Source organism: Branchiostoma floridae, chromosome 17 (assembly GCF_000003815.2).
Source record: "Branchiostoma floridae strain S238N-H82 chromosome 17, Bfl_VNyyK, whole genome shotgun sequence".
Lineage (NCBI taxonomy): Eukaryota > Metazoa > Chordata > Leptocardii > Amphioxiformes > Branchiostomatidae > Branchiostoma > Branchiostoma floridae.
The window spans coordinates 19,010,040-19,027,586 of record NC_049995.1 but is presented as its reverse complement, the minus strand read 5'-3'; the positions used below and the strand labels follow the sequence as shown (position 1 = coordinate 19,027,586).

Here is a 17,547-nt window from a genome sequence, read left to right as displayed (position 1 = left end):
ATACGCCAAGAGCAAAGCTGCCAATGGGTGCTTCTGCGCTGTATGAACAATAAATAGTGATGCAACGTAACGATGTTTGTTAATTGGTTTGTTTTCTTGTGGAATACCCTCAGTCAACTGAACAGTACTAGGAATAGGTTCGTCATGAGGCGTGCTCCAACCACGACGCCTAGCGACGACTGTACTTATTGCAGCTGATCGTCCTTGGTGAATTCGAAGTTCGCCCGGGCAGAGACAAAGGAAGATCAGGACTCAGATGCTAAGAACAGTTATAGTTGTGTTGCTGATTCGTATTTGTTCGCAATGACCCAAACAGTTAACACCCTGAATGTAAAAATAAAATGCATCTGGACACTGACATTTCCAAAATCACATCACAGACGACATTTTGCAAACACAGGTCCGTCAAGAAGAACAATCAGGGATAAACAAGTCCACTAGCCCTATTGTCCAGGCAAGTGAAAGTGCTGTTTGGGGCAAGTGCATGTCCTACCCCACTTGTCCGATCGGACAAGTAAGATTTTTCCATTGATTTTAGTGCAATTTTGATATACTTGTTACTTTTTACAGTCATGACATCAAGCAATTGTCTACAGTGAATTCCATTGCTGGAAGTGAAAATGCATATACTAGTAACAGTGACATTTGAAGTTTGGGCAAGTGAAAAATTGGTTCGGGCAAGTACATTTTTTATGTGCTTGCCCGATAGGACAAGTGGATTTTAGAAAACTTGTTCAACCCTGACAATGCTTTCTGTTTGTTCTTACATCAACTAGTTTTAATTCAACCTTACTCCGTTCGTTATCATTCAGATGTTAGATCAAAAATTTTATCACCATTGATATAGACTGAACGGTAGCTTTAGCGGTTAGTTGATAGTTTTTATCACCCAGAAAGGTAGAAACTTCCATGGGTTTACGGTCTTAAGCGCCTCTTAGCGGAAACTTTGAAAATTGCAGGGACGAAACTCCCTCCACGGCAAACGACTTTTCCCGAGTTAGAAAACCTCAGCGTTGAAAATCGCGAACCAGCGCACCCCCCCCCCCCCCAATACAAGCCAGCCCCACGAGATATCTTTGAAGGAGGCTGAATTATCAGATTTGTTAGACTTTGCCTTTATCTGACATTGCACTGTCCATAATAAGTATATTGTATTATTATTGTACTATTACTTAGGCTTAAAATAGATTAAGAATATAGTAGAAAAGGTATGCTCCATCTATATCTATACTTAATTTAATTCATACAAAATTAATGACCAAAACGAAAAGATTCGAACAAATACGCGTTCTTGCAATATGTACATGTAATTGAGTTAATATGATATGTGTTGATAGATTTATTACTAATATTAGAACTCGATGTAATCAAGGAGGTTATATTTATCTGACCCTTACCTCCCTCATGACCTCAATGAAAAGCGTCCTGCAGGTCGAATTGAACATCTCATGAATAGTTGAAGATCCACATAAACAAACAATTGTAGATGAAGTTACAAAGTTTTCCCTTTATAACATAGTCGAATGCCAACGTTGCATACGTAAGCTTTTCAACATATAAAAGTCACTACACACAGAAAACGGAAAACGGAACGCTGAGATGTAAAGAAATCTGCTCCAAAAATAGAAAACTGCAAAAAGCGGCGACAAACGTCTGCTTGGATCTGGTGAAACGTCACGGAGGGAGTCGGCTCGTGTGACGTCATTGTTTACGACTCGCGGCGCGCGCGCATGCGCCCTGGGGCGCCGTGTCGGATGTCACGTGACCTGAGGTATTATGGAGGAAGGAACTGCGATGCGTATTTCACGAAAACATGTTGTTTTTTTACGCATAACTTCGGTTTTATAGATCATATCGCGCCCAGATTTCGGCAGGCGACAGAGTGAGTTCCCCCGACCGTTCCTGCGGAGTTTGCCGGGGAAGGTGAGTCTGGTTTTCCCGTACGGCGGCGGCACAAGCCCCGAGTCGTGAGCTTCCCACCCACGTTGAAAAATTAGTCACCACTCCTGCCCCCCTCCCCCTGTCTGCAAGTTTGGGCTGAATTTGGAGAATTTCGGGTTTTTATGAAGATCGTAACGGCGATTTTTCTGCTCTTGTTCCTCTTCTGTAGCCGCCATGATGTCTGCTGGCGGGGACACTCCCGAGGACGTGCGGAAACACGGATACCTGCGGAAACTCAAGGTGGGTCCTACGGGCCAGGGTGCGAGTCTGCCCGAGGGGAGGGTGAGGGTGGGTACGGTACGGGCCGGGGTGCGAGTCTGCTCGAGGGGAGGGTCAGGGTGGGTACGGTACGGGCCGGGGTGCGAAGGAAGGGCCTGGGTCAGTCCTTACCATGGTCTGAGGAGAGGGCCAAAGTTAGTACAGGCCAGAGTATGAGGGGTGGGTCAGGGTGGGTACGGTACGGGCCAGAGTACGAGGGGTGGGTCAGGGTGGGTACGGTACGGGCCAGTGTACGAGGAAAGGGCCAGAGTTGGTATGGGCTAGAGTTCTAGGAAAGGGCCAGAGGCCAGGGCCTGGGTGCACATGAGTCCGCACAAGGAGATGGTCAGGGTCTGTTCTGACCAAAGTCCAAGGCCAGGGTGCAAGTTCATCCGAATGGAGCGTCGGGGTCAGTACTGGCCAGAGTCCGTCTGTACTGGACTGGGTGTAAGTACGGTCAGGGTGTGAATGGGAGGAAGGGTGTGAGGGAAGGACCTGGGTTGGTACGCACAAGAGTACGACTACGAGGGGAGGCTATGGTCAGTATGGCCCAAAGTCTGAGGGAAGAGCCAGAGTCTGCCCGAGAGATGGTCACTGTCTGTATGGGCCTGGGCGCAGTAGGACGGTCAGGGTTGGTATGGACCAGAGCCGGAGTTTAATAGGCCATAGTCCAGGGATGGTGAGGGTCGGTACAGGCCAGAGTCCGAGAGGAGGGTTAGGGTGGGTATGGGCCAGAGCCGGAGTCCAACGGGCCAGAGTCCTATGCTATGGATCAAGAGTAGAGTAGAACATCGAAAGTTCTTCGGTTAGGCTCTTTATTTCTCTTCAGTCAGCATACAGTCAGCATACAGTCAGCATACAGTCAATACTGGCCAGGCTGAATACTGGCCTGAGAGCTGGGCAGGTGGAGGGAAGGTCGTTGACCTCAGCAGATTTGATTACCCTCAGAACAGCTGACAACAGGAGACAGGATTTTGCAGCCAGCACCACAGTTAGATACTAGAAATAGGCATTCTAAGGTGGAACTTAAAATACAACACAATTGCAGATACACAAAAAAAAAAACATCCCAGGGTTCTAGCTAGTGCATTTTAGCGTAGTGGGCCCCTACGCTAAAATTTGTGACCCCTACGCTAAAATAATGGCCACTACGCTTAATTTTAACTAGTGTAGTGGTGCTTTGCTGTCATTTGCTTGTTCAACAATGACTAATCAATGTCTGAACAATGAAAAATGATAATATGCCACTCAAAACTGACCCCAAAATCTTAACTTTTAACTCTACATCTTCAAATCTCACCGTGGAAGGACCAAGACCCCCCTTCCAAAACAAGCTCCTGATTAGTCGCTTCGCTACCATACCATTCCCACTACGCTAAAAAAAAATCCTGGCTAGAACCCTGCATCCGATCCCGCCAACTGGGCTCCTGTTTTTCTATGTAAATTTTTATTTTATTGTGCTTCAGTATAGACCAATTTCTCAAACCCATTTTACCTATTTGAAAGTTCAACTTCATTTCTCCCTTTGTTCCAAGTCATATTGACAGACGTGTTGTCTTATGACTTGTTTAGAAATGAATTTAGAATTTAGCAAAGTAAAGCTTGTATTTTGTTCAAACAAAGCTGCACTGTGCAGTGAGAGTTTCTCCAAGCCTATGTAAACACACAGAAGCCATTTCCTCATTAATTCCTATGTAAACACACAGAAGCCATTTTCTCATTAATTCCAGCGTCCAATAAAAATAACCTCCCAGCTGATCCCAGTACTTATCATGGCTTATCTGGGCTTATCTGGGGTCAGCAGGAATTAATTCAATTATGTCATCTGTAGTACATGCATATGGATGGGTGGGGAGGGGGGTATTGTGGAGGAGGCACTCCTGGCCGTGTGTGTGGGTTTGTGTTTGGTTGGAGAGCGGATGTTATTATTGTTGTCTTAGTTCCTGCAGTTTGTGTGTGATTGTCTCTACATGTCTGTGTGTATATATGTGTGTGTGTATATATATGTTTTTTTGTGGTGCATGTATATGGTTGGAGAGTATGTTATTGTTGTCTTGGTTCCTGCAGTGTGTATGTGTGTGTATTTGTGTGTTTGCGTTTGTTGTCTGAGCCCTGTGTCTGTATGTGTTTGCATGTTTGTGTACGAGTGTGTTTCTGTGTATGTGTATGTGTGTGTGCCTTTGAAGTCCTGGTCCTGTGTGTGATAGTGTGTAGAGTCTAAGAGGAAAGTTTGTACACACAGGAAGGAAATATAGTCAAGTTTTTCCACAACCATCTATTTCTCATCTGTCTGTATGAAAAGAATGAGAATTGAGAAATATTCTATAATCAAAATTAAAATTCTCACCACGAGGAAGTAAGACTACAGAACTCTACATTAATAGTTGTACTATTATTTGTCACTCACACTCACATGACATGAATCACGAGATTGCTGCAATACATGTACTACAGGGCTCGAAATTCATTTTTGGGAATAGGTGCACTGGTGCACCCAACCTAGAAAATTGGGTGCACCAAAATATTTTTGGGTGCACCACATAAGATAAAGTAGAATATCAGAATAACCTAATTGCAAACCTACTAAATTAGTAATTTGAACGGGGCTCTTCAGAAATCATAAGTACTATGACAGTCATTCTATTATTTTTCACATAGATGTCAAGAATATGGTGTTTACTTAGTATACTGACATCTTAACATACATAAGCCTATAAAAGCATTTGGGTGCACCCTGTGCACCCACAGAAAAAGATTGGGTGTACAGGTCCAATTTTGGGTGCACCTGGGTGCACAAAACCCCAGTATTTCGAGCCCTGTACTAGTACCATGTTGGATAGGATCTGAGACTGTAGTGTAAGAAATATGTTTCCAACACACCTCAAATTTTTTTCCAAATTTTCAAATAAATAGATAAATAAACCCACATTGTCAGATATGAATTATTCTAAGGTTTCTGATTTGCATAATGCTGATAATTTGATAATGTTGTTATAGAAACTCTTTTCCTCTGCTATTATTGTGTTAATCAAGACAAGAAATGTTAATTTAATGACAGATAAATTTATGCCCTCTGATAATTCCACAAAACTGCAGTGTTAGTCTATGTAAGAGTTGTATCTGTTTATATGTATGCTAGTGTATGTGTGTGAGAGTGTGGGTAGTTTGTGTGTGTTTGTTTGACTGTTTGAACCTTTATTTATTATTCATGAGAAGGTCAAAACGGCCTGCAGGCCACTTTTCATTGAGGTCATGAGGGAAGAGGCAAGGGTCAGACAAAATATAACACAGATGTGCGTGCATGGATGCTTGTGTGACAGTGTGTATGCAATGCCGCTTATGTTCCATTGCTTTGGAGCAGTGTTTAACTTAAGTGTATTTGTGTGTTTTACTTTTAGTGTGTGTGAAAGAGAGAGAGAGAGCACATGTATCCACTCATGTATCATTGATATTGTTTCTGAGCAGGCAAGGTGGACGTGTGAGTGTATATGTGAGAGTGTGTGTGTGCACATATTCACTCACATACCATTGATACTGTTTTTTGAATTTGAGCAGGCGAGGTGGACGTTGAGACAAGACTATTTGTATGTAGGGGTAAGACAGACTCAGAGTTGTTACATGTGGAATGGACCAGCATGGGTCAACTTCTCAAACTGCATCAGAAAACTGGAGACTGTGGAACTATTGTGAGACCAGGCAGTAGACTGTAGTTATTGCCAGACTGAACTTTGGAGTTGGACTTTTCAGTTCCTCCTGTTGTCAGAGATGCCTGCTGGGTTTTAACATTCATGTTTTGTAGCATCCATGTTTCAAACATTGTCTGCACCTGAAGTTGAACATGAACCTGTCATACTAAACCCTGTCCCTAATATGTGTCCATGTTGGGTACGACATTGTGGTAAGGGAAGGGCCAGGTCAAGTTAACTTCTTGGTTCTCCGATTTAAAAGAAAAAGGCTTAATTAGAATTATTCGAAACAGTCTTGAGAAGAAAGTTTGAATCCTTGTCCAAACTGTTTTAGAGATTCAAGTTTGAAACTGGGTCTTCTGCTTTTTTGCCATCATCTTTCTAAAAACGTTGTGAGAACCGATGAGTTGACTTGTTGTAGCCTCAGAAGTGTTGTGATTGGGATGAGGACTTGTGTGTGCTGACAGTGATGACCTTAAATGCACCCTCACTCTGTACTAAAAATAAACCATGAACTTGACCCTTTGCTTGTACTGAATCACGTCCACATGGAGCTGGTCAGGAGGGCACGAGACGAGGACTGGAGTTTTTCTCTAGTTACCTTCCAGATGCCTGAGTGCTGTTGAAGTTCTATAGTCAGGTTACACAGACATCATGAGACATGTTGTAATTATAGCACTGTGGAAGCCAATGGTACAGAGTTCCTTCTAAACTAAAGCCCTGCACTTGTGTACTAAAACCCTGTAGCAATGTACTAAAACCTGTTCTGGCACTAACAGCCTCATTCCACTAGCACTTCGCTGAGACCGATTTCATGGAGCGCTCAATGAATTTCTTTGATGAAAACAAATCTTTATACACTTTCTTTTGTTGTCTTCTCAGTAATAGTATTAATACTTTAACTTCTAAACTAAAGCCCTGCACTTGTGTACTAAATCCCTGTATCAATGCACTAACACCTATTATTGTGCTAAATACCTGTCTGTATCTGTCTGTATCTGTATCTATCTAGCCGGTATAACCGCCCTTCGGCGTAACACACCAGCTTCGCAGGCACGCGGCGCGGCAGCAGCTGGTTATATTACACTGAACGATCCGTCACACCTAACTTTTGCACATCTAACTGCAAGCGTACCCGCCTCACAGGCGACCTTACCACACAGGTTCCCGCCACACAGACAAGTAGAGACCCTACACGTGCTTCCGTTATACACAAATAGAACTGTAGGACGTCATAAATATTGTTGCAAGCAGTTAATACACAAAGTTGACCGACGATTCGACACAAGATACGTAAATCAAATCGTGATTTCAGATCAAAAACAGCTTGCGTGCCCTCACACCCTGTACGTAATTTACATGTAAATCAGGTTGGACGCGATGTAACTCTCACAAATTTCACAAGAGTTAACAAATTACAATGTGGAGCAGATATATCAGTACAAAATTTGTAAGTGGTTAACCAGATATATGTAATTCAAACCTCAAAATGAGCTATCAAAGTGAGTTCAAGTAACAAACAGTTTGCGCGCCCTCCCACTCTGTCGGTAATTCACATGCAAATCAGGCGGTAAACGATGTTCAGATTCTTGCAAATTCCACAAGATTTAGCCGTTACAAGGCGAAAGAAATATATCAGTACAAAAAGTATAAGTGGTCCGAGTTACTAAGTAAACTGTGCAATCATAAGCAGTCCCAGATATCAACGAAATCAGTATATAAACGGGTTCCCCTTCCCTCAGTGTACTTACCGCGGCATGCAGCCCTCCCACTCTATAAGCTATTGTTTCAAACCTGTCCGGAATTTGATTTAGATACCGAAAATTTTACTATTACCGGTATTACAGGTTCCCGGTATTTGCGAGTATTGCCTATACTATAAACTGAGAAGAATTATAAATAGTAACAGGTACAAAATACGGTGAAATTCAGGAAAATTCTCAGAGCTCTCGTAAGTCGCTGCTGCTCGCCACCGCGCCTGCGCAAAACTGTCCTTGTGCTAACAGCCTCATTCCACTAGCACTGTGCTTCGACCGAGTTGACAGAGTGCTCATTGAATTTCATTGATATAAAAAAACAAATCTTTCTAGTTATATGCTTTCTTTTGTTGTCTCCGGCTTTACACAAATCTTTTTAAGGTCACAGCTAGGTGACGGTGGGATGAGGCATCGAGCCCTAACTTTTGTCTATCTAAGTCTCACATGTGTTCTATCCCGTATCCCTGTACTAAAACCACATCTTTGTGTTTCCAGACGATGAAGAAGCGTTACTTCGTTCTTCACGCGAAGAGCAGCGCGGGGGCCGCCCGGCTGGAGTATTTCGACAACGAGAAGAAATGGCGTCACGGCGCGGCGCCGAAACGCACGATTTTCCTGCACCACTGCTTCAACATCAACAAGAAGGACGACGGGAAGCACAAACACATGATCGTGCTGTACACGCGCGACGAGTGCTTCTCATTGGTCGCTGACACTGCCGACGAACACGACACGTGGCTCGCCGTGCTCAAGGACCTGCACGAGTCGGGCTCGCAGGAGGGCTTCATCAGTAAACAAAACTTTGGTGAGTAAACAAACAGGAGGGCTTCATCAGTAAACAAAACTTTGGTGAGTAAACAAACAAACAAACAGGAGGGCTTCATCAGTAAACAGAACTTTGGTGAGTAAACAAACAAACAAACAGGAGGGCTTCATCAGTAAACAAAACTTTGGTGAGTTGTAAACAAACAAACAAACAAACATCAGGGTCACAAGAGAGGTTGATCAGCAAATAGAAATTTAAATTCTGCTCTATAGAACACATAGTAACCAGCATTCTCCTGTTCCCCAGAACATGTGTGGCAGGTGACGCTGAAGCCAAAAGGCCTGGGCAGCTCCAAGAACCTGACTGGGCAGTACCGCCTCTGTCTCACAGCCAACAGCATCACTCTGCTCAAGATGAACTCTGAGGAACCGGCTATGGACTTCCAGGTGGGACTGGGGCTCTTATACTGACAGCTTTCATTGATGTAGGGAGGGGAGTTTGAAATAGGCCATTTTAGGATATGGTAATAGTGCTATGGACTTCCAGGTGAGACTGGGGTTCTTGTACTGACAGCCGAACTTGATGTATGGAGAGGAGTTTGAAATAGTGTCATCGTGTCTGGTAACCAGAGATAAAGCAACTGGTTGTGCATTATATTCTAGCTAACCCAAATCTGCCATGCGTTGTGTTAGCCAGGGAGAAGTTAGTCTGTTGTGTGGCCATGTGTTGTGTTAGCCAGCAGAAGTTAGTCTGTTGTGTGGCCATGTGTTGTGTACCCCAGGAATAACCCTGTTGTGTTTTTTTGTTCCAGTTAACCCAGATCCGGCGGTGTGGCCACGTGGAAAGTTTTTTCCTGATGGAAGTCGGCCGCTCGGCGGTGACTGGCGCCGGTGAACTCTGGATGCAGGTCGAGGACACGCTGGTCGCACAGAACATGCACGAGGCCATCCTCAGGTCAGTACAGGTCAGGGGTTAGAGGTGAACATGCTTGAGGCCATCCTCAGGTTAGTACAGGTCAGGGGTTAGAGGTGAACATGCACGAGGCCATCCTCAGGTCAGTACAGGTCAGGGGTTAGAGGTGAACATGCACGAGGCCATCCTCAGGTCAGTACAGGTCAGGGGTCAGAGGTGAACATGCACGAGGCCACCCTCAGGTCAGTACAGGTCAGGGGTCAGAGGTGAACATGCTTGAGGCCTTCCTCAGGTCAGTACAGGTCAGGAGTTAGAGGTGAACAGGCACGAGGCCATCCTCATCTCAGTACAGGTCAGAGGTTAGAGGTGAACATCTATAAGGCCATCTTCAGGTCAGAGAGGGGTGAACATGAGCACTTGAGTTAGTGAGGGTCAGAGTTGAAACTAATACAGCACTGCAGCATCCTAACATTGTTTGTTCTCTCCCGCAGCTCGATGAAAGCCATCAGTTCAGACGACGAGTTCCGGCCGCGCAGCCGCAGCTCCGGTTCGTCCAACCCGCTGCCGGTTCCCGCGGGGCGGCGCATGACCGGGACCGTCCCCACCATGGCGCTGAGCCACACCCTCCCCACCCGCAGCCGCATGCGCTGCGACTCCCTCCCCACCGCCCCGGGGAGAGGCGGCGCCAGGTACCGCACCACCAGCGAGGGCGAGATGAAGACCAACAGTCCTGTCAGGTAAACAACTCTCACTTTCATCAGATCTGTCAGGTAAACAACTTTCACTTTCAACAGTTATGTCAGGTAAACAACTTTCACTTTGTACAGTTATGTCAGGTAAACAACTTTCACTTTCAACAGTCCTGTCAGGTAAACAACTTTCACTTTCAAAAGTTATGTCAGGTAAACAACTTTCACTTTGTACAGTTATGTCAGGTAAACAACTTTCACTTTCAACAGTCTTGTCAGGTAAAAAACTGTCACTTTCATCAGATCTTTCAGGTAAACAACTTTCACTTTCAATGGTTCTGTCAGGTAAACAACTTTCATTTTCAATGGTTCTGTCAGGTAAACAACTTTCGCTTTCAACAGTCCCGTCAGGTAAACAACTTTCACTTTCAACAGTCCTGTCCAGTTAACAACTTTTACTTTCAACATTCATGTCAGGTAAACAACTTTCACTTTCAACAGTCATGTCTAGTAAACAACTCTACCTTTCATTTTCTACAGTCCTGTCAGGTAAACAACTTTCACTTTCAATGGTCCTGTCAGATAAACAACTTTCACTATTAACAGTTCTGTCAGGTAAACAACTTTCACTTTCAACAGTCCTGACAGGTAAACAACTCTTACTTTCAACATTCATGTCAGGTAAACAACTTTGACTTTCAACAGTCCTGTCTGGTTAACAATTTTCGCTTTGACTACACTGAACAGCTTTCACTAACTGCACATCACCACTTTCACTTGTACAAAAACTTTCACTGTCATTCTGTCTGATAAAGAACTTTCACTTTCAGTCACAACATCTTTATCGACACAGGAAAACTTTAACTAATTCCACAGGACAAATTTTATTTTTGGTAACTACACAAGCAACATGGAACCACTAGTGTTTGTTTACTAGCAGCAGGAAGACTCCAGCGATGACAAACTCTGTTTTCCCTCTGCAGCCCCAGCAGAAATCGGACACGGTTATCAGCGATCCACCAGCGGAGCAGCCCGCGGTCCGTCATCGGGTCCCACGGCATGTTCAACCGCTCCGTGTCGGCCGCGGGCTCCCTCTCACAGTCCCCCATCTCAGGCAGCCCGCTCAGGTAAGCAAACATCGGGGGGAGACCGCTTAGGTAAGCAAACATTGGGGGGAGACCGCTTAGGTAAGCAACTCTGGGGGGAGACCGCTTAAGTAAGCAACTCTGGGGGGAGACCGCTTAGGTAAGCAACTCTGGGGGGAGACCGCTTAGGTAAGCAAACACCGGGAGAGACCGCTTAGGTAAGCAAACATTGGGGGGAGACCGCTTAGGTAAGCAAACACCGGGGGGAGACCATTTCAGTAAGCAAACATCGGGGGGAGACTGCTCAGGTAAGTAACTCTGGGGGGAGACCGCTTAGGTAAACAAACACCGGGGGGAGACCGCTTAGGTAAGCAAACATTGGGGGGAGACCGCTTAGGTAAGCAAACACCGGGGGGAGACCATTTCAGTAAGCAAACATCGGGGGGAGACTGCTCAGGTAAGTAACTCTGGGGGGAGACCGCTTAGGTAAACAAACACCGGGGGGGAGACCGCTTAGGTAAGCAAACATTGGGGGGAGACCGCTTAGGTAAGCAAACACCGGGGGGAGACCATTTCAGTAAGCAAACATCGGGGGAGACCACTTTGGTAAGCAAACACCGGGGGGAGACCACTTCTGTAAGCAAACAGCGGGGGAGACCACTTTGGTAAGCAAACACCTGGGGAGACCATTTCAGTAAGCAAACATCGGGGGAGACCACTTTGGTAAGCAAACACCGGGGGGAGACCACTTCTGTATGCAAACACCGGGGGAGACCACTTCGGTAAGCAAACATCGGGGGAGACCACATCGGTAAGAAAACACCTGGGGGAGACTGCTTAGGTAAGCAAACATCGGGGGGAGACCACTTTGGTAAGCAAACACCTGGGGGAGACCACTTTGGTAAGCAAACATCGGGGGAGACCACTTTGGTAAGCAAACATCGGGGGGAGACCACTTCGGTAAGCAAACATTGGGGGGAGACCACTTCAGTAAGCAAACATCGGGGAGACCATTTCCGTATGCAAACATCGGGGGGAAACCACTTCGGTAAGCAAACACCGGGGGGAGACCACTCAGGGAAGCTAACACCGGGGGGAGACCACTTAGGTAAGGAACCTCTGGGGGGAGACCACTAGACAATCTAAAAACTGTAAACATTGGGAGGAGACGATTTTGTCTGTTTAGGTTTTCATCATCTTCTACGAACAGTGTTTCTTCACCATAATATGTACTATCGTGTGTTTACCCACCTGTTTGTTTACCATGTTTGTTTACAATGATTGTTTACCATGTTTGTTTCCGTGCAGCCCCAGCCCGACAGGCTTCGCGTCGGACCAGTACGCCCACCCACTGCCGATCAGCCGGGGCCTGATGGAGTACACCAGCGACGGGAGTACGGTCTCCATGGACGAGTATGACTCAAGTCCAGCCTCCAGCGATCACTACCTACAGTAAGTACCCTCACTACCTACAGTAAGTACCCTCACTACCTACAGTAAGTACCCTCACTACCTACAGTAAGTACCCTCACTACCTACAGTAAGTACACCCACTACCTACAGTAAGTACCCTCACTACCTACAGTAAGTACACCCACTACCTACAGTAAGTACCCTCACTACCTACAGTAAGTACCCTAAGTACCTACAGTAAGTACCCTCACTACCTACAGTAAGTACCATCACTACCTACAGTAAGTACCATCACTACCTACAGTAAGTACCCACAGTAAGTACCAACAGTAAGTACCTACAGTAAGTACCAACAGTAAGTACCAACAGTAAGTATCAACAATGGTCTCCATGGATGAGTATGACTCCAGCCCAGCCTCCAGCGATCACTATTTGCAGTAAGTTTTATTGATTTCTGCCCCCTAGCAGCTTTTTTTTATAAATGCAAGAGCAGGTTTTGTTTGAGACTCTGAAAGACAGCAACTCTAGAAGGACTACAACTGACACGTATAAGCTTGTGTTGTGGGGTCAGGGTAGGCGATTTATGATTCATGTACAGACGGACAGGTAAAGTGTACTGTAGTCTCTTGTATTCATTCATATTCGTGTTGTTGTTGCAGGCGGTACGTCCCCTCCGGCCGAAGCCTGACCCCAGACTCCCCCAGCCACACGCCCATCCGAGAGGAAGGTGGGGGGGACGGATATGTTCCTATGGCACCTGCATTCCCAGGTAAGGGGGGCTGTAACCAAGGCGGGGGGTGTAGCCAGGGGGGTGGCTACGTGCCCATGGCTCCTGCATTCCCAGGTAAGGGGGGGGGTGTAAGTAGCGAGGGGGGTAAGCAGGGGGTGGCCAGGAAAGGTTTAAAAATGTGACTTTAAAAACTGCAATCCACAGACGTCCACAGCAGAATTCCACCAGTGCATTAAATCTGAGCAAGCACAAAAGCTTACAATTCCTCTTTTTTTGTAAGGACCAATTTGGCTATAATGTGACCACCATGTGCCACTAACCCTTCCTGTGTCCCCAGGTGGCTACCCCACGCGGTCGGCGCCCCAGGACGTGGGTTACCCGACCCGCTCCACACCCCAGGAGGGGTCGTACATGCCGATGTCGGGCGGGATCGGGCGCGGGAGCCCCACGACGCTGAGCTCGCGGCTGGAGGACGGGTACATGCCGATGTCGCCGGGGACCCCGCCCACGACAACCGACATGAGACGTACGAACCGCAGTTAGATTGTCACTTTTCCAACTTAGCCTCTCAGATATTTGTGCAGGACAGTGAGCTTAGTGTAACAGTGGTGTTCAAGGACTGCTAAACCGAAGACGCCTAACGGCTTAAGCCTTTTGGCCGAACGATATGCACGTTGGATTTGTAATCTGCCGGCCCGGGTTCGATCCCAGGTGTCGGCATGTTGTTTCTTTCTGTTCTACTCACCCCTCTGGTTGTTTCAGATGAACCTAAACTCATAGGCCTGTTTAACACATGTTTTTGAAAAAAAGTGCCCTTATATTTTTCCTGCAGTGGACCAGTCCTACTTGAGCATGAGTCCATCATGTGACTATCATGTGATCACCATGAGCCCATCATGTGATTACCATGTGACTCTTGTGATCACCATGTGTTTTTCTCTCCCCCTCTCCAGTGGACGAGTCCTACATGAGCATGAGCCCTTCGAGTGTTTCGGCGCCACGACAGATAGTCACCCGTCGCCCAGCCAACGGCGACCCGTACGTGACGATGTCACCGGGAAGCCGGTCACCTGACCACGCGGAGTACATGCAGATCTGGGCCAATCAGAGACCGGATAACAGACAGAACAACAACAACAACGATGACTCATCCTATATGAGCATGTCTCCAGTGGCACAGGCACTGCCAAACACTTCAAGTAAGGTTTTCCTCTTCTGCTTGGAGTTACAATAAAAACATTCACAATCCAAACACCTGCTTCCTTTTATTACTCAAAATTGTTGTCTTGCCAGAAATTTTTAGATTCAAATTTAGTTTTGTGCATAGGAACTGATGATGTAGTTTTACTGATGAAAGTTTGTCTGTGCACAGAACTGGTGATGTAAGTTTACCCATGAACAGTGTTTGTGCACGGGAACTGATGATGTTAGTTTGTGCACAGGAACTGACGATGTCAGGTGTTTGTGCTAAACTTCCTTCAGCTCTAGCCTATAGAGCTATTGTATGTGGTTGATTGAGTTACAGATAAGTACAATGATCATAACGTGAACATTCCTGTTCAGTTCCAGACACGTACATCGTGTAGAGCTCTTGTATATGTAGAGCTATTGTATGTGTAGAGGTATTGTATGTGTAGAGCTATTGTACGTGTAGAGCTATTGTACGTGTAGAGCTATTGTAGATGTAGAGCTATTGTAGGTGTAGAGCTACTGTACGTGTCGAGCTATTGCATGTGTGGAGCTATTGCATGTGTGGAGCTATTGTATGTGTAGAGCTCTTGTATGTGTAGAGCTCTTGTATGTGTAGAGCTCTTGTATGTGTGGAGCTATTGTATGTGTAGAGCTCTTGTATGTGTCCGGTATGTGTGGAGCTATTGTATGTGTGGAGCTATTGTATGTGTAGAGCTCTTGTATGTGTGGAGCTATTGTATGTGTGGAGCTATTGTATGTGTGGAGCTATTGTATGTGTAGAGCTATTGCATGTGATTGATAAGTACGATAACACGTACCTTTCTGTTCAGTTCCAGACACGTATATCGTGTACTCCCCGTCCGCGGAATCGTCCCCGCCGGCTGCCGTAATCGAGAAGGGTCAGATGGAGGCTACGGACGGCTACGTTCACATGGAGATGCAGCCGCGCAGAACCGGCACAGAAACCGCTCGCAGAACCGGACAAACGACCCAGGACGACAACTACATGGCCATGGACTTCGGCGCGAAGGGCTCGGAGCGGCTGTCGGCGTCGGAGCGGTTATCGTCGTCTCTCCCCGCAGAGCACCATCTATCGTCATCGCCGGGGGGAACCAACCGTCCAACCACGCTCAGGCTGACCAATCAGCACGAGTACATCAACGTGACGCCCACCGCCGCACCCAACGACGGCTACGCGGTCATGGACTACATATCGGGTGACGGCGGGGTCGCGTCCTCAGACGAGTCGCGAACCTCCGCGGCTGACGGGAAAACGTCGACATCTGAGTCCGGGATCTATTCGGGTGAGGAATCTGGCCGGCCGCGCAGCCCGGGCGAGTACGTCAATATCGATTACAGTACCAAGGGCGCGGACGGGCCGGGCTCAGAAGGGGACGGCTCCGAGTACATGAACTTGACATATCCGTCGGAGAAGCCCTCGCCAAAGATCCACGTGAGCGATTACTCGCTGATGGCGCCGGTGAGCATCGCGGAGCGTCCGGAGAAGGGCGCGGGAAAGTCTCCGGGGCTGCTGAAGCAGGACAGCCTGACCAGCGAGGACGAGGGGCTGTCGTCTCAAGGGGTAATCCGACACTCCCCGGTGTTCAGCACGTCCGCGGACATCTCCGTGGTGAAGAACTCGAAGGAGAGTCCGGAGGGCGGCGCCAGCCCCGTAACCGTGGAAACTGCAGCCGGTGCCAGCCCAGTAACCGCGGTAACCGGCGCCAGCCCGGTGTCAGGCAGTTCGTACGAGAACGTTTCACTGGGGTCGCGTCAGGGCGGCGGGCTGACCCAGTCTTCCCAGCCGGGCTCGCGGCACTCGTCCGTCAGCAGCGAGAAGGAACTCAACTACATCTCGCTGGACCTGCCCTCCGACGAGGGCGAGGGCGCCGCCGGCGACGACAACCCCGTCGCCAAGGCAACGCGCTCGCCGCGCAGCAGCGTGAGTTCGGAGGACAAGGCTGACGAGAATCCGTACGCCAGCATCGACTTTACTAAATCCGAGGGGCTGCGCAACACCTCGCCCAAGTACCACGATCGGGACGGCAGATTCTGATCACCATGGTAACCAGGGGTGTCGTCATGGTTACCATGGGAGGGTGTCTGCCGCAGAAAGCGAGAACTTCTGTACAAAGACTTTGTTCAGTGATCCTTCTGTATGAACTTGTAAGAAGCTGATTTGTAAGTATTTGGGCCGTGTCCTGTGCATTCTGCAGCGCCTCGGGTCTGCACTTGTGGAAATACACTGTACAGAGATATGACATGATATATGATATGATATGATACGAAATGAAATGAATGAATTTTGTCCCATAATTTCCGCCCTGTGTGGTTCCGGCCCGTGTCCGGGCGGGGCCCAGCCCGTAACCGGGCGCTTCATGTGCAACATTTCTGCCGTTGTTTTTACGTCGCGCGCCAGAAATGCGCTCGGATCAAGGACTGAAATTCAAACCTCTCAGATTACCAGGTCTGTACAGACCAGCCTGGAGATAGTGAAATATTTACTGCCAAAGCCTCAAAATGCCAACCTCAGAGTTACTCTAGCTTAAAGCCTGTTATAGATATCTTAGACTAGATAATGTATGTACAAATTCTGTTGACAATGTCAGAATGGACGATGGAAGTAGATAGTCCCTCAATGATGGTGACACAGTCGTGTAATAATCCAAACTTCACCAGACAACATGTGGACGTCACATGGACAACATGTGGACGACATGTGGACATCACATGGACAACATATGGACGTCATGTGGACAACATGTGAACATCACATGGACAACATGTGAACGTCATGTGGACAACATGTGAGCGTCACATGGACAACATGTGAGCGTCATGTGGACAACATGTGAGCGTCACATGGACAACATGTTAACATCACATGGACAACATGTGGACATCACATGGACAACATGTGGACATTACATGGACAAAATTTGAGCATCACATGGACAAAATTTGAGCATCACATGGACAACTTGTGAATGACATGTGAACAACATGTTAGCAACATGTGAACATCACATGAACAACATATGAGTGATATGTGACCATCACTGTCATGTAAACCCCACTGCTGCCGACTCTGTTGTTCAGTAAAAATGATCTCAGACAGG

At 47.0% G+C, this 17,547-nt stretch overlaps 1 protein-coding gene across 5 annotated transcripts; it reads left to right on the top strand.

The window, feature by feature from the left end:
* Nucleotides 1–1,718: 1,718 nt before the first annotated feature.
* LOC118404526 (insulin receptor substrate 1-B-like) lies at nucleotides 1,719–16,918 on the top strand. 5 transcript variants are annotated; one of them, XM_035803657.1, is made up of 14 exons: nucleotides 1,719–1,923; nucleotides 2,111–2,181; nucleotides 5,755–5,793; nucleotides 8,138–8,447; nucleotides 8,715–8,854; nucleotides 9,220–9,362; nucleotides 9,812–10,057; nucleotides 10,993–11,136; nucleotides 12,403–12,505; nucleotides 12,904–12,944; nucleotides 13,167–13,276; nucleotides 13,575–13,763; nucleotides 14,191–14,436; nucleotides 15,259–16,918. In XM_035803657.1, the coding sequence occupies exons 2-14, from the start codon at nucleotides 2,116–2,118 to the stop codon at nucleotides 16,482–16,484; spliced, it is 3,003 nt and encodes a 1,000-aa protein (XP_035659550.1). In that variant the 5' UTR covers nucleotides 1,719–1,923; nucleotides 2,111–2,115; the 3' UTR covers nucleotides 16,485–16,918. The 5 variants fall into 5 exon arrangements, with proteins under 5 accessions (XP_035659550.1, XP_035659551.1, XP_035659552.1 ...); XM_035803658.1 differs by having other exon boundaries at nucleotides 12,403–12,517; nucleotides 12,916–12,944; XM_035803659.1 differs by lacking the exon at nucleotides 12,904–12,944 and adding an exon at nucleotides 13,320–13,351 and having other exon boundaries at nucleotides 12,403–12,546; nucleotides 13,167–13,244.
* Nucleotides 16,919–17,547: the final 629 nt, after the last annotated feature.